The sequence below is a fragment of the Telmatherina bonti genome (genome assembly GCF_933228915.1).
Source record: "Telmatherina bonti genome assembly, chromosome: 9".
NCBI lineage: Eukaryota > Metazoa > Chordata > Actinopteri > Atheriniformes > Telmatherinidae > Telmatherina > Telmatherina bonti.
In genome coordinates this window covers 23425868-23448532 of record NC_136627.1, presented here as the reverse complement: position 1 = coordinate 23448532, position 22665 = coordinate 23425868, and the positions used below count along the sequence as shown (strand labels likewise).

Here is a 22665-nt window from a genome sequence, read left to right as displayed (position 1 = left end):
AATTAATGATTAAAATGAAGGTTTATTTTCCCATGTACTGAACACAATGACACAAATGACATGATATGATTGGTATGAAGCTCGTGACTCAACAGGTAAATTAATGGAATAAGGATAAGACCCAAAGTGACATGGTAATTTTCACTATTTTATCTGCTGTCTGCCATTTCATGTCTCATCTGAGTTACTTCTCCTTTTGTTTACTTCAGTTTCCTATGCAGATACCCCTTTTACACCAAACACACCCTTGTTGCCTTGTTCTACAGCCAGGCATTTTTAGGTGATTGGAATTTGTTATTAAACCCACATAATCCCCCTTTCACATTTAACACACATGCTTTCTATCAATTTTGTAATCAGACTGTTGTGGGAGATTGTCCAACATCCCCAGTATTCATGTATGTGTGGAGGCAAAGGAGAGACCAGTATACCAGGAGTGTGGAAGGAGTGTAGTATTGTAGACAGGACATGGGTGGGTGGTTAAGGGGCAGCAGTTCAAGTGCAAAGGTGTTAACCCAACAGAGGGTGTGAGTGATTGTGTAAGCGTGTATGTCTGCATGTGTCAAGTCAAAGAATAAAAAGGTTAATGTTAAATGACCAGTTCGTGTTTTAATGTCAACTCAGCCAACAGCCGAGGCATGGGATGTGTAGATAAAAAAAGAAAGGCTTTAACTATGCAATGGCCACTTTGTTGCATTGCAAAACATGAGACAGGAGTACAGTTTATATGCCATGAGTAAATATATATGTGCAAAAGTACAGCATAGATGCCAAGACAGAGCAGAGTTGTTGAGCAAGACAGTTTCTTCAAAAATATGAATTTAGGTCAAGTTCAATCTATTGCTTGTTTTATCTGATGTCAATCATTCTCAAAGGCTCCAAAGCTGACTGATTTGCACTTTCAGCACCACGGAGAGCACCACAATGTGCTCCAGAAAAACACACAGAAAAGTTTCTAAAGAAAAAAAAAAAATCATAAGATATTTATTACAATAACCAGCTTCTGACTACTGTCATAACAGAGAACGCAAAGAAAAAAATAGAACTCTCTAAAGAAATATCATTGCTAAATTAAACAGATAATGACAAACTAATCTAACTCCTCATGTAGCTATCTTATTAAATCTCTGCCAACAGGGCTAAAGTACCTCAAAATCATGAAAAGGATTGGTTGTAATGAATTGAACTGTTCATAGAATTTAACCACAGATGTACTCTTACCTTTCACATGTCTATTTGAATCTTACTTGGCAAATATGTCAGGCAACCCTTTAAGTTTAAATGTTGTTATATCCTGACCATCAGAATAAAAACAGTTTGCTTATGCTCTCAAACTATAAACTGGACAAAATTAAACAAACCTTGATGTCAAAAACTGCAGCAAAACCTCTGAAAAGCTGAAGCTTATGATAGAATAGCTAAATGTTTTGTGATGTGAATTCAGGTCACTGAGTCCACATATACACTTAAACACACAAAGATCATGTGGATGAACACATGGAAAGCAGACCCTGATCTACGCCACATAGATTACAGCCCCCAGCAGAAAAGACTCCCTTCACCATGGTGACTACATGTCTTATGATTGTAATGAATAAAAAATTTGGCTGGAAAAGATTAGGATATGTGCTATTACAAACAATAAAAAGATGCTTGTATTGTTTTACTGTAGGCTCTACCTCTTGGAGATTTTGAACAAATTGGGTGGGAAAATAGGACAGCTATTAGTGTATGAGCATTACTTTCATTTGAAAAATGTCACAATGTCCAGACTTACATTTTTGCAGCATATAACTCATGTACAAGCTTAGAAAAACATAAAGAGCTTCTACAAAATGTGAAATGGGTGTGAAATTACCACAGGGATACTAAATAAACAAATCAGGGAAACATCATCAGGGACTGTAAATAATTCATGCAAAGCATAATAGTAAAACATGGAACATAAACCCCCCCCCCTTTTTTTTTTTTTTTTTTTTGGGCAACATCTAAACTCAGATGTTACCAGCTCCAGGCTCCTTTTCTCCGCCAGAGAAATAAAAGAAAGCAAAGAAGCAGCACTCATTCATTCATGAACACTATTTTGATTCTCCTCTTCAAGCCTGGATGCACTGCCTCATTACAATAAAGAAGGTCAAAGTGATTTTGGGTGAAACACCCAGAAACATATTTCCTGTTGAGTGAACCCTTGACATTTTACATAGTGTGCCCCATATATATATATATATATATATATATATATATATATATATATATATATATATATATATATATATATATATATATATATATATATTTATATGTATATATAGATATAGATATAGATTTAGATATACACATACGTGTGTGTGTGTGTGTGTGTGTGTGTGTGTGTGTGTGTGTGTGTGTGTGTGTGTGTGTGTGTGTGTGTGTGTGTGTGAGCGAGCATGTGTGTGTGTGTGTGTCCTGCATCCTTTGTTGGTGCTTCCAAGTATTTGTTGGAGCCACTTCTCCTGTGAAGAGGGTATGGCCCCAGGGCTTTGATGACCACAGACACTCCTGTTGTCTTCACTGTCCAGCCTTGTCCTACTCTTTGGCATTTCTTGCTTCTTTTGCTCTTGATTCCTGATGTTGCCATTACTGGGGATGGCTATATCAATAACATCTTTCTTCTGCTGCTTGTCCATGATCACAACGTGATGTTGGTTGGCCACAACCGTTGTACTGGTCAGTGTCTGAAAATCCCACTGGAACTTGACTCTCTCATTTAACAGCAACTTCGGAGGTGTTTCCCATTGTTGCTTTGGGGTCTCCAGTACATTTTCTGCACAGACGTTTCTGTATACTATAACTACTACTTGGTCATGGTTTTCAATGTGTGGGTATTGTGTTTGTGTGTGGGTTTGTGTGTGTTTAAGCGTATGTATGTATGTATGTATCATTTGCTTAACTCTTTGCATCAGTTTCATTTTACCGTTTCCTTGCGACTCAAATCTTCTTTTGCTATACACTCAAATGCATTTGCACCCTTTTTCCTGTTTTTTTTTTTTTTTTTGTAGTGGATATGAAAATGCAATATGAATATTTATGCTGGAGAAGCAAGGATATTTGCTATGGTGAACCGCTATGCATAATGCAGCCTTTTCTGTCTCATCTAGATTCATTCACACACACACACACACACACACACACACACACACATTCATACCATCACATGCATAGAAAAACAGGGCTATAAATCCCCCATCCTCCCTTAGTAACTGTTCTTCTCTTTCAAACAGTCACACACAAAGTCAAATAAATACACTTTGGAATTCACTTAAACATTTCTGACAAGTATTTTCTTTGTAGTAAACCATGTAGATCTTCAGATGATTATAATAAAAAAATAACACCAGATAACAGCTGAAGTGAGCAGCAATACAGCTCAAGCAATGATGCAGCATAAAATAACAGGACACAAAAGGCACAAGATAGGATTACGTTTGTTAGAGGGAGATGCTTATTTGCTATACAATGACTTCCGATTCAAACATGTCTAAAGGTTGGATAACAATCTGGCTCTGTGTACACTCAAGAAATAATTTCAGTATGTGTATAGGTTTGGAGCCAAGAAAGAAAAAAAAACTCTACAGCACATCAAGGATGTAAATATATATGCACACACATAAGCAGGGGGAAGTAGGAAGTGGGTGGTAAACAACTCCTACACACTGTTTCTGCAGTGTCAGTGAAATATTAGGCAGCCATTTCAGCATTTGAAAATGCACATCTACCACTTCAAAAAGCTGATTTCTGCTGTAGAAGTGAACTCCAGAAATGTGGAGAGGGCTTTTTTTTTCCCCTTTTTTTTTCTCCCACGGAGACAGGGCCATAAGTTGTTTAATAATATGAGGAACAGGAGAGAGGTCGAGAGGCGGAATGATAGAGCGCCGTTTCTGAGTGTGGTTGTTTCATTGTGTTTATTTTAGTCATTCAGGACACTGTTTTCATTCTGGCTCGGTGCGTAAAAGAGGGCTGCGCTGGGCTGCCGGACTCCACTGCTTTGTAAAACCTGTTGAACGCCCTTAAAATTCACTTTGGTGTGACAGATATGATTAAGATATTGGCTTGGGACAAAGGAACCCTGTCTGCACAACAAAATATAGACATTTGAGCTAACGGAGAAGGCGTGAGCTGCTGTTTGAACTGTGAGTAACGACTGAAAAAACATTCACGTGAAGCTCGTCAAGTCTGTGGTGCTCCTTCCTCTCTAACTAAATTCAAGAAGAAAATATTATTTTCTTATGAGAAGTTTCTGCTTTTATGAATGCAAAACGTGTTTGTTGCGCCGAAACGTCAAGATTAAGATTAAATTCTTACCTCATTCCAACTGTTCTACTACTAATCTACAGTAATGACTTTACTGAAGCCTGTTTTAAAACAAACAGTATGACAATGAAAATGGCTTCTTTTTTTTTTTTTTACCCAAACCAGGACGAGAAAGGCAACTTGAGGTTGCAGAGTGTTACCTGCATGTTTGGCAACAGATCATTTGAAGCCAGAGGAAAGTAATAACACACAACAATGAAATGAGAATTACGTATTTTAGATGTGTTGTTTGCAAGCCAATACAAACCAGATTATTAACAGACTACTTAGATGTGAATTGTGCATAAAAAGGGAAGCACAAAAACCACGGTTCTGTTAAGAAAATATCATAAAAAAGAAAGAAAATGTTTTTATTTGTTCTTATCTTTGTACTTTATACACTTTCCCAGCGAAGAAATAATAACTCCATGTCTTAGTTTGTATGCAAATAGATAACTAGGATAATTTAACTTTCCCATCATGCTACCGAAGCTTCAGTTTTCCAATCCCGAACTAGCATCTGCGAGTCCGTCATGCGGGTGGAGCCAAAAAGCCACCAGAGTCTGACTCATGCCGCAAATACTGGGCTCCCCCTACGTCTCCTTCAGTCTGAAAATATTTTGTTTCTAAATTTACACACCACCAGCGACCTGCAGATCAGCTGCTCAAACCGATGTCAAAAATGTGCAGGAGAATCTCAAGTCAAAGAAATAAGAAAATATAAACTGATCATTAAGCATATGACGTCCCAAAACTTCTCATCCATCTCTTCACTCATTCGTTTAAATGTTCTTTATTATTTTATATAATGTTTTGTAGATTAAAAAATAGATGTGAAGGCCATGGATCAAATGTTCAAACATAGGACGTGTGGACCTTGTGTGTCTGTCCTAAGCACGACGTCCTAAGCTTCTCGTCCACTACATGCACAAATAAAGTTATACACATCTTAGAGCTGAAGAGTTTTACATATGTTGAAACAACGCTGTAACTAATGCAGATAAAACAGCGTGATGTCAAACTACCAGTGTATGCCATGCAGGAGACGTTTCGACCTAAACTGGATAAAACCGGAATCTCATTAATTGATTAAATAATTTATAGCAAGAGCTTTCCCTCCACCTCGATCATCAAATGGTTGTTTTTCTTTAAAATTTCCACAACTCAAATTAACATGAATATTAAAAAAAAAAAAAAAAAAAAAAAAAAAAAAGCAGCTTAAAACACTTATCCCTTCATTGATTGACCTAAATTACAAAAATAAATAAATAAATAAATAAATTCTAAAGCATTTTTTCCCCCAATTTCTCAGGCCCCTTTCTGGCTTGTCGGGCCTGAGAGAAGAGTCTCACACAGCCCTCAGCTGAGTTTGTCTCAATTTTATTTCCATAAAATGACAAGCAGTCTCCCAAATCATGACAAAGAAGAATGAGTACACTCCCCTCCTCCTCTGCCTCTATCTATCCATCTATCCATCCTTCTCGGCGCCCCCTCCTCTGCGCACTCATGGGTGCAGGTGTGTTGAAATGCAGCCAAAATACAGCAACAAACGGCCAGCAATGATTTGATGAATATTAGATTAATGCCATAAAAATGTCCAAAACATGTAGAAAAGAACTAAATATTCTGAAATAACTGTGATCTGACGCATCTAAAATACTAATGTAAAAAATTAAATAAGCAGTGCCATTCTAAGAGGCGCGGCCGAGGTAGGAAAATACGCAGTACTGATGCATATGCATGTATGTTAATAGACCTGCCTTTTCCTAGTAAATGCCGATATTTTTTTAAACTAAATATATGTCAAACACATAGACATCTGGTTAAATAACCAATCGCAGTTGATTCGTGCAAAATGAGGGGAAGGAGGAATTGGAAACCAACGGAAAATTGAAGTTTGTTTTCCACTGCGTTATCTACATCTCTCCCATCTCAAGCACTCTTTCCGCTCCAGTGGCTGTTTGCAGACCCCCCCCCCCCTCCTCCCATCACCACACAGAGACACATAAAACACACACTCACAGAAACACAAACACACACGATACATCTCGTTCAGTCACGGAACATGCGATGTACAGTGCGTATAATCGAAATAGACCCTGTAATCCAATTACATACAACAAAAACAGCCCAGAAGTCCTCGCAGCAGCTGCAGCCTAGCAGAGGGCACTGCCAAGGCCAATGATGGCGACTGGGAGCACAAAACAGCCGTATCACCAAACATATAAGCAAACGTCTAGAAAATCTCAAATTAAAGGACTAAAGGTGTTTATATAATAAAAAAGAAACTATTTTTTCATCAAAATGACACAAAGAAAGAAGATGGAAATTAAGTGCAAAATTAACTCCTCTGGTTGTTTTTTTCTTTATTCATTGTTTCCTTAAGAAGTGATAGGATAGTAACATTAAGGAAACATTTCAAAGACTAAATGAATCATTATCTTGCATCTGCAGTATTCAGAGCAAAGCCAATCACAAGAATCTGGTGGCACAGAAAATGGTGGATGAATAATTAGACCAGGGATGATAACAACTGAGTCTGCACACAGACACTCCTACATCTTATCAAAGACCAACAATAATATATGGCCTCGTCTTTTGCTCAACTGGGGCACATTATCTGCAAATTAAAGGCCAATGCTCAATACCCCCAGCATCAGTTCACACGTTTCTCATCAAATGTATTGACCCTTGTTGCCCTACAGTCGCATACATTCAGCACACACTCAATCGCACCGCATCCGGGCAAACATTCATTCTTGGTTATTCCTAAATGAAAAAAAAGTAAAAAGAAAGAAAACGAACACAAAAACAACAAAAGTGAACATAAAAAGAGATTATTTAACCCCTTGGGACTGCCTCCCCTCTCCACCAACCTCCCCACACAAACACTTGCATCCAGAAACACGCACACTAATATCTTGCTCCTGACGTGACAGGACAGAAAAAGTCTGTCAATACAATAAACTCTTCTGCCCTTTTGGACTTTTTCGTGTAAACAATCCGCAGCTGCGGTCAGCATCGGCGCTCTAGGTCGCCCCTTTAACCGTGCGCGCGCCCGCAGATTCTTATCAGCCTCTCCGCCTATTCAACAGCCTCCATATTCACGACACCTCCACATATTCATCATGCAAAATGCAAATACCGTTGGCTTTTTATTTTGGCAGCAGACGCAAAGTGAAAGCCTACTTTAGAGTTTTAGTGGTTTTCTTTGTGGTCACTAAAGAAAAAAATCATGTTGATTTATGCTAATGAAGAGCCCTAGAATTGCATCTGTTCAGATGGCTAATCACTACGCGGGGACTCAAATCGGAAGATCAATGCGAGCACCCGCTCTGGAGAAAACGACTCCTTATCTGGAAAGCATCCTCTCAAAACACAGCGAAAAAGTTACTAGTCCTCCCCAAGATGTAGTTTGGACTTTCATTCGATATCTTTACCGCTTTTTATGATGTTATTATTTAGTTTTCATACAATTAATCAGCCAAACACATTGATCAGCACCCACAGTCAACTTCAGCACTGGGCAAGGGAAGACATGCAAATTGGCATTAAGCAGAATTCAAACCTACCTTCTTGCAAAGAATACAGCAGAAGTAAAGTTACAAGCCACATGCCATTAAAAGCAGTTATATTTCACAGGAATGTTGTGCAGTCCCCGAGAAGAGTGCACGGCGCAGCGGTCGGCCAGGCGAGGCTCCGTGCTGGACTGGATCAGTTTCTGCTCCCCGGCGGTCTCTCCAGCCCTGGTCCCACACTCTCCAGCGCCGAGAAACGAGAAACCGAGAAAGAACCGCCTCTGTTCCTTCCTCTCTCCTCCCCTTACCGGGACAGGCTGCTGTCGCCCCACCCCCGGTATCCTAATGATGCGCCGTATTGGAGAGATAAATCCTACGTTTTAATGGGGAACCAAACAAGAACCACTCGAAACCTCTGTATTACGCGCAGTGCATACATGCTTTTATCTGTTATATTCCCAGATTCACAAGCGCTAACTTGAACACAACTCATTTCCCAGTTCTTTTAAAAGGGCAACCTGGGCGTTTGCGTTAGACTGGTATGCAAATACCAGTGAACATCCCCTTAAACTGGTTTTCAAAGTTGTGTTCTCTCATTGTGCGCACAGGGAGGACAAAACACTTGCCCAACCCATCAGTGTGTGGCGGTAGACTAAAGATATTGAAGGTGGAAAGTATTTCTGAATTTTTTGGGGAGATGGAAGTAAAGCAGCGCAGATGAGATGCAGCCTCCATTTATTTCAAGAGAAAGAAGCTGCAGCTGAAACGGCGGTTTAGTTCAGATCACGAGTAACAGACTGAATAGCTTTTATATTAAACATCCGTCGGTTATTATCTTCAATCAGACTTATTAAAACGGTGTTCATCAGGCCAATTACTTGAAAAGGATTCTCAATAAATTAATTAAAATCGATCTGTGAATGTCTATCAATTACACAGTGCTGGGTATTATTGTGCATTGATCAGGTATCTGAACACTTCCACTAGAAGTGAACACCCCTTTTCTTCATGGCAATGTATGAAAAAAGGGGTGTCTCAAGATTTTTTGCATTGTACTTTACATAGCAAAATTATATGCAAACTCATATGACCAAAAAGTGCTAAAATATTTCTGCAAACTGTCAGTTAAACAGACTCCAACCTGCTTTATCAGATGTGAAAGGGGATAGTCAGCCACTCAGGTTCTGAAGTCAGACAAGCAACATTTACACATATTTGAACAGCAGTTCAACATCTGTTCAGGATACAGAAACATCCCGCTTTGGTAGATCACCCTATCATAGGTGAAATGTTTACTTTTTATATCTCTCCTAATGACAGTTAATGAAAAATAAAACAAAGGAATCTTCACACTCGACATGAAATATCTGCTGCCTTAGTTAAGTCCTCCCTTTTCACTGCAGCCATTCTTCACCAAAATGAACTGTACTAAATTGTATTTAATATTGACTCTGTGCAATGACAATATCCTAGCTAATGTCTTATGAGAATGATCGGAGCAGTATGAAGTATAGCTGTTTTCAATGTGTTCTGGGTCAACCAGAGAAAATCCACTTCACAGTCCTCTCAGATAAACTCTCAGGCTATCATAAATCAATCACCTTCTATTTGGCGTGAACTCCCCTGTAACCCTCAGCCAGAATCCTCTCAGAGAAATTTGGTGTTTTGAGTGCTATAACCAAAAAGCAGTCCTGGTTGGGGAACAGAACTAAGTCAATCTGTGGAACTCTCTCACGCCCACTGAAGAGCTGTTGTAGTGGAGCAGGCAAGGAAGCACACTCTGCCTCCACTTTTTATTATGTAACAGGTGGAAACATACACAGACACCCACACAACCTGTCTGTCTTTCTCCTCCACACAAACACAAATACACACAAATGATGGAAGAAAATACATTTATATATCTATAGGCACAAAAACAGACATATAGAGTGGGCACTGCAGGCACATCTATAATAAATCCAGATGTACAACTTCTGGAGCAATATCACATTTTTAACTCTTCAACTCATGGCCCAAGTTTAAAAGTGTTATTTGCAAAGGAAGATTTGCATACTTGATTGGAATCTTTTTGGAAAATGTAATCTGTCTTTACATCACACATTGTCCTACAGATAAACTGGTCACTGAAACTGGTGAGAGAGTTCCACAATAAAGTCCTCAGTACAAAGCATAATGCTGCTGCCTGTATGATGATATCACGTGAAGTCTGTTCAAAAGACATTGTGGCAAGCTGGTTAAAGAGATGATGTGAGTTGGCCTGACAGCACCAAGCAGGTTATACTGCATGTCAGCCAGTGATCATCATGGGGGCTGACAGGCTGAGCTGGGCCAGCCAGGCCAGAGAAAAAGCAAGTAGCTCCTAAACAGCTTCAGTGATTGTGAGGACAGGGTCCAGGACAGGCCACCATGCTGCTAAAAACCACAGCAGTGTGTGACTCATCTCCATCACACTCCACATCACTCGGCTCCATCATTCCCAGAGTTAGGGAAGGAAAGCAAGAGAGAGTAGCAGGGGAGGGAGAAGAGAGTTTGTTGACTGAAGAATAGACATAAGCGAGAGAATCAGTGAGATCTGAGACAGGGGCATTCACTGAGAGTGATGAGGTGGACAAGTTAACGTGGATGTTAATGCTTAAACAATCGGAGCCCCCTCTCGGGCCCTGACTAGCTAGCTATGCTAGGGTCGTATCAATGTTAATCTATCCTCCATTAATGCACAGCCCCAAGCCCAATGAAACCTCTGCAAGGTTAGAGGTAGGAAGTAGGAAAGGAAGAGGGCACATAGCACTGCAGTTCAGCTTTGTGCAAGGTCATAGGGATCAAAAAAGTATGCAGATATGCAGCAGCAGGAATGGTTGGAAGAGCAAGCTTAGATCCTCAATTTGACAAAGAACTTTTGATCCTTTAAAATAGCATCATAAACAAAAACAGTTTGTGTCAAGCATCACGCCTGAACACGGCTGAAGTTAAACTGAGTGCTGCAGAACCTTTTGCTCAGTGGGCCAGCTTGACTCACACACAACTACGCTGCAGCACATTAACAGGAAGCTGCCAGCCAATCCAGTGTTTGCCTTGAACCAAGCATGCGTGATTGTTGTCGCACAAAGTGTATCAGCACATCTGAGAGCGTGCCTGCATGATGGCACAGCACAGGATATCATTTCTAGCTGTTCTCCTCAGAGGTGTAGTTATGACTTTGTGTTTGCACATGTGTGTTTGTGCATGACAGTGGATGCACGTAAGACATCAAGGGTTGTTAATTTATTCAAATGAGCCTGGGAGGATAATGAGAGGATGGGGTGAGGGGCAGATGTGTATTTGCTATCGAGGGTGAAACCTTCAACTGGATGTTCATGTCTCATGTCTCCTTTCATCCCATTTTTTTTTCCTTTCCCAGATTAACTAATGAGATTATTTGCATTGCCAAGGAGGACCAAGGCGAAAGAAAGCAGACGGAAAGACAAGATTTTCAAAATAGGGAAAAACTGTAGATAAGAGCCGATGTAGTTCTGACGGAAAAACAGTCACCTCAGACAAAAACATACCGTGCCAGGGCGATACCACCACTTCCAAGATGGCTGCCACTAGAGGTGTCCTCTGCGGGACCAACCTAGAGATCGACTACTCGCACTCTGCGATGCATGAGACAGAAATACACTTTCTGATTTCAAGTGCCAACCTCGCACGTAACGAGCAGAATTTGTACAACACAAAACATCATCATCTGAATTTCAATATACTAAAGATTTCAGAAAACGCAGCCGATACAGAGATATTGATCAGAGATATCTAGTGACACCAAGTGGCCACAATTAAATATGTTCTCATTAAATTATACTGATTTATTTCCTTTGTATGTTGGTGTTGACAAAATTTTCAGTGACACATTCTTGCTGGTCTCTGGAATTCAGAGTCTCAATCAATAGTTCAATGATGCCAAATGTCTGGCCTGCATCTCCATTTTTTCTTCCTTTGTCTTTCTAAAACATAAAAAACAGATTTCCAAATAGTTGGAAACTACACTAAATTGGGATATTTGCATACATATAAAATTATGTATGTCTGAAATGTGCGTTTTCTAACCAAAATGCCATTAAGAATCATACTGTTGTATCTTAAGTTAAATGTTTCTTGATGTTAATAAATATCCATCTTTGTCCTAGGAAGTACTGCCATTTCATGCCTCTTTATGGAACGTATACAGCCACTGGCAGCCAAGACAAGCGACTCAGTAGTGAGGGCTTTGGAGATTTAGGAGGTTTATGATGGCAGGATGTGGGAAAAAAAGAAACTAATGACGTGGCAGAAGAAGGTGAAGCGGGTGCTACAGCTGACAGAGGACACAAGATGGCATGCAGTCCTGGAGACAGACTGGATGTACTGGTACACCTGGTCAAATCTATTGACTCAAATGGGAAAATTATTTGGTCTCAAGGAAAAGAGATGGTGGATTTGCACTATATTAAATCAACATAGAGATAGATTTGCAAGAAAAAGACAACCAAGAAGAGGAAACGTGACATTTTATTGCTGAGCTGAGTTGAGAGCACATTGCCTATTTACCTTTAGTGCAGTCACTTTATGACTTTCTCATCCAACAAACACTTTTGTACATTTAACCCATATACAACCTGTAGCACACATAAACACCTAGATCAGCTGTGTCTGAAGTTAGTTTTTTGAGAGTTGCTGCCCTGCAGGTTTTAGATTTTTCCAGCTTCAGCACACATGAAACAGACTGATGGGTGAACGTGTTTGGACAGAACTTGACAACAAGTTATATTCATGCACTAGTTTCAGCAAATCCAACTCTACTTTAGAGATTGCAAATTACTCCAACTCAATCAAGAAAATATTGCCAACTTTGACAACATTCAAAAGGGTGTCTGAGGTCTGATGGTATTACAGAGAAGAATGGTTTAACATGCATGAGATATTAAATGTGATGTGCTTAAAAGCTTGGGCAGATTGGTGTGTCTGAAGTCTCTCCTCCCCCTGAAGTTTGATTACATGTCACCATGAAGTTATGATATAAAAGATTTAAAAAAAAACCAACAAAATAATAATAATAATAATAATAATAATAATAATAATATTTTTAAAAACAGTAAATTGGTAATATTTTATCAGAATAAAGGTCACCAAGTCAGGAAGTTGAGTCATTATGTCCAGAAGTTGACCTGCTTATCAGGGTCGGGTCGCAGGGGCAGCAGCCTAAGCAGGGAGAGAATTCCAAGGCATTCTCCAGGGTATCCTGGGTCTTCCCGGGGGTCTCCTCCTGCAGGGATATGCCCAGAACACCTCACCAGGGAGGCATCCAGGAGGGATCCTAACCAGATGCCCGAGCCACATCAACTGGCTCCTCTTGATGCGAATGAACAGTGACTCTACTCTGAGCCCCAAACTTCTCACGCTGTCTCTAAAGGAGAGCCCGGCCACCCTGCAGAGAAAACTCATTTCAGCCGCCTGTATGTGCAATCTCGCTCTTTCAGTCTCAACCCAGAGTTCATGACCATAGGTGAGGGTAGGAACAGAGATCACCTGGTAAATCGAGAGCTTTGCCTTCTGGTTCAGCTCCTTCTTCACCACGACAGACCGGTGTAGAGTCCGCATTACTGCAGAAGCCTCAACGATCCGTCTGTCAATCTCCTGCACCATCCTTCCCTCACTCGTGAACAAGACCCCAAGATATATGAACTCCTCCACTTGGGGCAGGACGGCAGTCCCGATCCAGAGACGACAATCCATCCTATTCTGACTGAGACCTATGTCTTGGATATGGAGGTGCTGATTCCATTCCAGCCACTTCACACTTGGCATGCGAATTGCTCATGCGAGAGCTGGAGACCACGACCAGATGAAGCCAACAGGACCACGTCATCCGCAAAAAGCAGGGACCCAATCCTGACGCCACCAAACTAGATCCCCTCAACACCTCGGCTGCACCTAGGAATTCTGTCCATGAAAGTTATGAACAGAATAGGTGATGAAAGGCAGCCTTGGCAGAGTCCAACACTCACTGAAAATTAATCCGACTTACAGCCGGCAATGCGGACCAAACTCTTACACCCGTCGCAGGGACCGGACAGCTCGTACAGGGGATCTAGTACCCCATACTCCCAGAGTACCCCCCACAGCAGTCCCTGGGGGACACGGTCAAATGTGTTCTCTAGGTCCACAAAGCACAATTAGACTGGTGGAGCAAACTCCCATGCCCCCTCCAGGACCCCAAAGAGGGTATAGAGCTGGTCCACTGTTCCGCGACCAGGGTGAACATCTAAAAGTGGCAATATAGTGGCCCTTGATGACCAGAGCTTGAGATCCCTGGATTAGGTGATAGAAGTTTGTGACAGTGGTCCCCTGCACCCAGGATGGACTTTTCATAGACCTCAGTGTACTTCCACTTTGAATGAAAACAATTTTTGTTAAAATTCTGTTAAAATAATGATTTCACTTGTTTCCTGCTCTATACTACTTCTACTATTAACTTTCAGCTGCTGCATGTCTCAGAAAGCAACTTGATTAAGTGTAGGCTGTAAATTGAAAGGTACTGGGCTTAAGCCTCTTGGTCTGGATTAGGAGAAAAAACAAACATTGGCTTAGTGTCACAACATCAGTCTTCCATGTTAAAAATCTTAGTTTTCAAGTGTAAAGCCCTACGTGATGATGAAGAAATAAAAGTCTTTTCACTGAACACTTTTAAGAATGTTTTTGTACTTGTTCTTGACTTTTCCCCAAATCTGTTTGAGACACCTGACACAGCAGACTAAACTAGCAGTCTTATGCAGAGTTTTTCAAACCTTCCACAAATCTGATCATTTTCCAGATGTGTTGCAGAAGGGAAACGCCTCACATTTGCAGGACTGCAGCCCTGGAGGACCAAAGTTGCCCACCCCAACTTATATTGTTTAATTATATCATATAATCTCACAAATCTACATTCAGAGTTCAAAATGCTGCTAGCATTCCTCTCTGACTGTTGCTGTGGCAACAGTGTTGCTTTGAATTTAATGAGCTATTTGAATTCTTTATATCTTTGAAGAATAATTTTCTCCCCTTCTAGAAGAAGAAAATTGACTGCTCATTTGTAGGTATAGTAGGCTGCTTTGCAAAGTTGCGATTGGCCGAACACTGCAACTACCTCCCCTTGTGTGAGCGTGCACGGCTCCAGATGGGAAAACTCTGGGTTCATTTACCAAAGTTGTTAAATAACCTTGTACTACTGCTTATCGAGATTTCCAGTGGAAGTCAAGCCAAATAACAGAGCACTATCCCTGATATGTTAATCCAGCTTCATAGTACAGACCTCTGGTCTGCTGCACCTCATTAAATCAACATATAGACAGATGAATAAGGAAAAGACAACAAAGAACAAGACATTTTATTGCTGAGCTGAGAGCACATCGCATATTTATCTTTAGTGTAGTCACTTTATGACTTTCTCATCCAACAAACACTTTTGTACATTTAACCCATAGTTAACCTGCAGCACACATAAACACCTTGATCAGCTGTATCTGAAGTTGTTTTTTTGAGAGTTGCTGCCCTGCAGATTTTAGATTTTTCCAGCTTCAGCACACATGAAACAGACTGATGGGTCAACGTGCTTGGACAGAACTTGACAACAAGCTATATTCATTTTATTATGAATACAGTGAGTTGGATCAGGAAGGCATCTAAAACCAGCAGGATTCCGGCCCTTGAGGTGCAGATTAAGACATTGTTGACCTAAATTTATGAACCTTCTTGTAAATATGAAAACACTATTTCTGCTACCAACTCAAGACAATTTCATCCTTCAGTTTCATTTTCTATTGTAGTGATAAAACCATTTAAAAATGGCACATTTACACTTTATGGAAATGAGTCGCCAGTCTTGTAACTATGACAACTGCTTTCTTAAATCATGCAAGGACCAAGGCCAAAAGATAACTGGCATTGATGTAATGCATAGATAAGATTCAATTTCTCTTATTGTGAACATGTCTTATAGTAAGAATAGAACTAAACATTTAGAAGTGCAGTTATGAAGCAATTGGTCCATGCCAAAATTACTTTAAGTAACTTATCAGTGGAAGTCATGTGGTTGTTAGTCCATATATTTAGGAGACTGTCTCAAATACTTTCATTGAAGGAAAAAAAAAACAAAAAACCTTAAGTTTCATGCAAACCTGTTTGTTTCTCTCAGTATCCCTGAGGCTATTTTCTCAGCAGTTACTGGTAGCCACCTTAAATGCTTATGAGAACAGTTGCCTATCTGATCAGGCCCCTTACACCTGTCCAGCATAATGTGTAAGAGTATGTGCTTCTGTTGCTCTCCAAACCTCCTCCTGGCGCAGTGATGTTATCAGGTCTAGAGAACAGCGTGATAAATGGCTTCTCATGCTTACCTCAACTGAAGCCCTTATGGAAAGCAGCTGACCGTGGGGCTGGAGGATCCAACCGGTGAAACCGCGTGCTTCACCGCATGGCAGCAGGCTGTGTTAACTTTTACAGCTCGATCCTTCATTTTTCCATAAAGTCTGGAGGCCGGCTTCAAAATCGAGGAGAGTGACAGAGAGGAATAGAGACAGAACTGAGGGTCCTTGGGAGTGAGTCGGTTGACAGCTCCTGTCTCTCCTTGTAACGACTTATTTATTTTGGGATAATTAATCACGCGTAGTTTCTGGCGGTATGATTAATGCACTTTGTCAGCTGTGTGGCAGCTATGAAAAGACAGTCCATGAAGCTGAAAGGCTTCAACCAGCTCTGCTGTAATGGCAAGTTTGAGCTTTTCGGCTTCAAAAACAGCCAAATAGAGACGTGTCCAGCCTGTATTTAGGTTTTTATTTTGTTGACGATACGGAATATTATCTGTAGCCTATTATCCGTCTAATCTTCACACTCCCTTATTTATGTGATCATTTTAAGCCAACACAGGTCATATTAAGCAAATTCAGCATAACGGAACTGCTTTTATAGTTTGTGACTGTAGCTTCCCTTTAACTTTTTTGACTAGACTAGCACACAATTGTTTCCTCCTAAAGACGTGGGTGGAGTAAGGAAGAGTTTCTTTTCTCACAATTCAGCAACTTTTCCTCTTTATCAGTCGAGCTCTGTGGCGTGTCTGGCTTTGCCATTGCTTGCGACAATCTGAAGGCGCCACCTGGTGGACATCTTTGTTAGCACAGCACAGACTGTTGATAGATTTAACCTTCCCTTACCGTTTTCATTCGTTTTTCAGACATTTGCTCCTTTTTTTCCACTTTTTGTCATGTCAAAGTTTATAGAATCCATCCATTTTATTACGCTCACCGAAATTGTCCTTACTCTCCTTTTATGAAGGCTAACTTTAGAGAAAGCAGGACCCATGTTGCTCTCTGTAAGGCAGAGGTATGGCGAGGAAACAAAACTTATTTCTCATGAGAGTCAAAAAGATGTTACTGAACAAACAGAAAATTGGAAAGTACTCACTTAACTTGAGTAAATTGAACTGGAAACTTAATAAGGTAAAAATGAAAACTGGAAATAGAAGGGAGACTTAAGTGAGTTCTGTGGTGAAACTCGATTTCAAAACGAAATAGAAAGTAACAAAATTTGGAAATATAATGTAGAAAGAACAAAAAACAGAAACATAATAAAAAAATTAAAAAAAAATTTTAAAAAAACAATGAACCGTGACAATTAACCATGTAAAATCTGAAAACAAAAACATTTTATTGGCCTTATTTTTCTGGAAATCATCATTCTCTAAAATAACATAAATAATATCAAACTTAATGTCATTGTAAAAAAGTGGATTTATAATACTATTCTTTCATTTTATAAACCACTTTATCCCATTCAGGGTCACGGGGAAGCTGGAGCCTATCCCAGCTGGCTTTGGGCGAAAGGTAGGGTACACCCTGGACAGCTTGCCAGTCCATCTCAGGGCAGGGAATGAATGAATGAATGAATATTTCCTTAAATATTTCATGTTTCACAGCACTTGTAGAAAGAAGCCAACACAATGTAAGCAGATACACTTTATTATTATAAAAGCCTTACATTTTTACATACATAAAAGTTAACAGCTTAGTAGCACATTGTTGCTCTCTTCTGGGTTCACTGGATGGTTCTGTTTGGTTCAGTAATCCTCATCTGGAACCGGTCTTGACTGTAGACAAAAGGAAATTATTTAAAATAAAAAAAAAAAACTTAATTATATCTCTCAATCCATTCTCCATTTGATGCCATGATAACATTGGTTTTTAAAGAAAAATTGCAACATTTTACAACTCATCAGTTAGCAGAAGTTACAGCGTGATCCTGACACAACCAGCAGATGTCACTGTTGTAATGTGTACAGCAGTCAGTTTACCTTGGATTTGCCACAGTTTTTGATCTTGTTACCTTAAAGAAATAAAAAATGAATGATTAGTTTGCTTCAAACCCCAAAACTATTGCACATTTCTTTGTTGGTAAAGCTGAGCTGATCAGATCAATTATGGAAGCAGGACTGTAAGATTTGAGAAAAATGTACATCTGAAGATGGTAACATTGCTGGTGTCAATTCACACCTTCGTTTGCACTCCACCAGTCTTTACAGCCACCCATTGTGTGACAAAAGCTCTCTACATTCACATACCCATCACACATTTATACAACAATACCATACCTCGCTATGCATTTAATCATGTGTTTCTATTCCTATTTCAAGCTTAAATATACAAGTCAAACACAAATCACAAACATACACGAATCCTTTTGTTAACTTACCAAGCAGTATAACAAAGGAAAGGAATGCAACAACGCCGGCAAAGATCAGACCTCCAACACGAAGTGTATGGTAGTCTATAAATTCAAATAGGATGCCATTACCACACCATCACTATCATCCATTAAAATTATTCATCATGCCTGTGTCTCCCTTTCATTTAAATGCTTTCTTCTTATTTGGTCGTTCACTATTTTTATGTTGGCTTCTTTTTTTTTTTCAACTGCAGCACTTTTTTTTTTTTTTTTTTTTTTTTTTTTTAATGGTTTTCTTATCTAAGCATGCATTACTCTGTTAGAAACTGTTTTCCACCTGCACTCAGTACACTGTGCCATCTCATCATCAGGTGTTTTTTGAAAAAGGTAGCTACTCACCGTATACAAAGTCTGCATCCACGTCATGTGGTACATCTGAGAAAAGAGATTTAAACCCAAAAGAAACATCAAGTTACAGATATGCTTAACACTTTAACTGCCTGCTTTACCATTTGGCAGAGTATTTTTATTATACAATAAGTAAACCTGCCTGAGCCATCTCTAGTAAGTGGTTTGGGTAAGTAATACCAAATATGTTCATTGTCCTGTGACTGTTTCAAGTTCAAAAAACATTTCTTGTCAGGTATTTTGCTTGTTTATTAGATAAATTAATAGAATTAATATTATGCCTATCAACGCTGTTCCTGTCACATGAAATGATCTTAACATCAACAATGAAGATTGTTCTTTTTCAGCTCCTACAGGGTCATCTTCTATTATCAGGATAGTCCTTTAAGTTGCTTTGCTGCCATTTTACAAATCAGTCACATGTGCAGCACATTAGCCTGTGATTGATAAGATTTGACAAGCAAGGTTAGCAGAAAAGTTCAAACTGTGATATTGCAGGATTCCCCTTGATTTTCTTTCTTTGTCAAGTTGTTACATGAACTCTTAAGATATACTTAAGATAGATGACTCTTTATGATGATTATCATACCTTGGAATAAAAAAATAGCAAGAACGGCAAGGCGTGCAAATTTTGCACAACTGAAATGGTGTTGTATAAGAGTTTCCTTTCAATTAAACAGCATTTGTGGATGTTGAGGAGTTCAGCTTACCTTTGGAAGACATGTTGCTGTTTGTATGTGTTCAGTTGATGAAACTGGGGGGACATAATGGAAAGAGTTGACAAAGGGCTGGTGATAACAGCAACTGCCAGTTGGTGATCCCTCATCAACCTCTGCTTTGAATAATTTAATCAACACCTTTATGACAGCACAGGTATTTGTACCAGGTTTGTATCTGAAAAATGTTATTTGAGGGTAAAAGTGGCTCTGATATCAATACAACCTTCTTTCTCACTCTTTCTCTCTCTCTCTCTCTCTCTCTCTCGCTCTCTCTCTTTGTTAAGTTAAGGAATTGCAGAAGCTCATTGACTTTGGCTTATTTTATATGAGAGGTAGCTGAAATGTTTGGAAACTACACTGTATGTGCTGACAAATCGCCTCGTTTGGTTTTCTACTAGAGTAGCAACATGATTGTGTTGATCTTCACTGGGAATTCTATGAGGCTAATGGCAGTATTGATTCTCTTTTCCCACTCCTGCCATCATCCTTCAACCCCACACACAGACGCACACATACACACACAGGCTTCTTATTCGATTTACATCTTCTGACCTATAATCATTACCTCACACAGATTAACAGACTAAGATTTCCCTTGCTGTCTCCCTTTTGTTTAAGCATGCCACTGTGAATTGTGGATTTCACGCCTTTCACCCATTATGTGTCTCGGCCTTGTTAATGCACCGCTGAGCATAAGGGCATAGCGGGAAGTTACTCATTAATATATAACACTTCTGATATTCATTAACCTTGAACCTTGAGCAGCCTGATAGAGGTTATGGACACTAAGAAGGAGAAATTTTCATGACACACTGAAACGGTTATATCCAATGATTTTGCCAATATGTCCAGTAAATCATCACCAAAATCATTTTTTCCAAAGGAGGCAATTAACAAGAGTACAGCCCTCAAAATACTATCTTCTGAAACCCACTTTTAGTTGAAGTGTTATTTGGATCTTTATGAAACTGTGTATGTTCAACTCTTCAATGAATGAGCAACTTAATAAAGCAACTTAATTTAAAATATACAAATAATTCATGATTTACAAAAGACTACACATTAGACATTTGGTAGCATTTCCAAATATAGATTGGCATGGTGGAACATGGTCCAGTTACCCCACCAGTAACAATTCACAACAGTTTGCTGTGTATTGGTTCCCCATGCATTTATCAAATATTTGAAAAGAAGATCAAGCAGACTCACCTGAGGTGTTGAAAGCTCTGTATTACCTCTGACCAGGTGTGTGCATGTAGCCCAGCCTGTAACCAAAATGGCCACCCCACAGATCCACCCCCTTGCACACGCGCACACACACACACACACACACACACATACACACACACATACACACTTACATACAATCCTCTTCTCCACGCCTCCTGGTATTTTTCAGCTCAGCCACTCAGTTACGCATTTACAGACTTATAAAGTTAATGGTAATAAATAGAAAAACCATCAACCTTTGGAATCATAGGAAAGAAAGTGTTTCTGCCGTTATAGAATCCATTTCCTGACCTTTAACTCTGTAGCCCCAGGTTGTAGCATTACAACCTTGAATGACACTGGCAGGAAATTTCCAGCTTGATTTCAAGCGCTGTTTGAAGAAAGCTTATGGGAGAATTTTATGTGTAAATGTTCCCTGAGGAAAAGTAACTTCTACTCTTACATTTCCATAAAAATGAACACAAACAATAGCCAGTGTTATTACTGTACTTTATTTATGCCAAAAGCACAACAGATTGCTACACAAAGTGGCCTCATGCTTTGAATGAATATAGCATTTACTTATACAGCAGTCACCTTTTAAAAAGCCTGGTGATAGTCTGACCTGATGATAGCTTAACAAGGTAAACTTCTAGTCTTTCTCACTCTACGATTTGACTTACATTAGGCTGCTATTAATGTAGTCTGGTACATTAAAATAAATTTAAAGTTTTCACTCTTTTCAAACGTAGCACCCCAACTTTCTCTTTCTGGGCACATAGGTCATTCTAAACATGATGACACAGTAAAGACTGCTATTTATTAACCTAACAAGTGAAAGAAAACAACATTGCCCTGGTTTCACAGATTGGTGGCACTAGTGAGCATGAGGGGGGAGTCGTATAAGCTAATCACAGACTGCTGGCTACTAGTTAATCCTGACGGAACCAGTGATGCAGCAGTGGAGTAGATATGTGGAGAAGAAGGCAGTGAGACAGCTGATATAGGTGCTCTCTCCACTTCAGATGGTAAACCACTGGTGGAGGAGTCCAAGTAGATACCTGCAAACCACTTGCATGCTCACTCAGAGAGCTGCGGCAGTTTAGATTGTCTCATATAAGGCTCATCACATCTACATGTAGAGATATACATGCACTTGTGATGGATACACAATCATACATATACAAGATGTGCATGCACATATGTAACTGTATCTATATGTGCACCCCAGCACAGCCAGCCATTCAAACATAAACAGAGAATATTTAACTATATATCTTATATGTAAACTATCAATATATATGTATTCATGTATTGTAAATGTGATTATATGTAATAATCCAAATGTGACAAACATTATCTAAGACAAAACAAGCAACAAACTGACACATCCTATAACCGAAAGGCAAGAGATAGGAGTACAAAAAAAAAAAAAAAAAACAGCAGACAACACAACATTCAAAATGTTTCTAGGGTTTTAAAGACAATCTTGTGTCGAAGGAGCCACAGGCTAAGACATCAAACTGGAATGATAAACTGTCACAGAAAGGCACATGAATAGACAAGAGCACTGAGGGACTAGCACAGTCACAACAAAGAACAACTGGCACAAGATCTATCTACATATCATACCCTTAAATGTTAATCCCCTCTCATCCTGTCATATAACCAGTCATAGTTATCCTCAGTTCCTTTATTGTTATTGTGGCTAAATATCAAATAAACAGATCTTCACTGCAGTAGGTGATCACAGTCCTGCTGGTGCTGTT

The 22665-nt window shown here is 39.6% G+C and overlaps 1 protein-coding gene across 4 annotated transcripts in view; it reads right to left on the bottom strand.

Annotated features, from left to right (window-relative positions):
• The window catches only part of dscaml1 (Down syndrome cell adhesion molecule like 1), a 99321-nt gene extending 91207 nt beyond the window's left edge, over positions 1-8114 (bottom strand). For all 4 annotated transcript variants that reach the window (XM_079246784.1, XM_079246785.1, XM_079246786.1 and 1 more), the window contains exon 1: positions 7902-8114. In XM_079246784.1, the coding sequence (XP_079102910.1) occupies positions 7902-7944 (43 nt within the window). In that variant the 5' untranslated portion in view covers positions 7945-8114. The remainder of the gene's footprint in view (positions 1-7901) is intronic.
• Positions 8115-22665: the final 14551 nt, after the last annotated feature.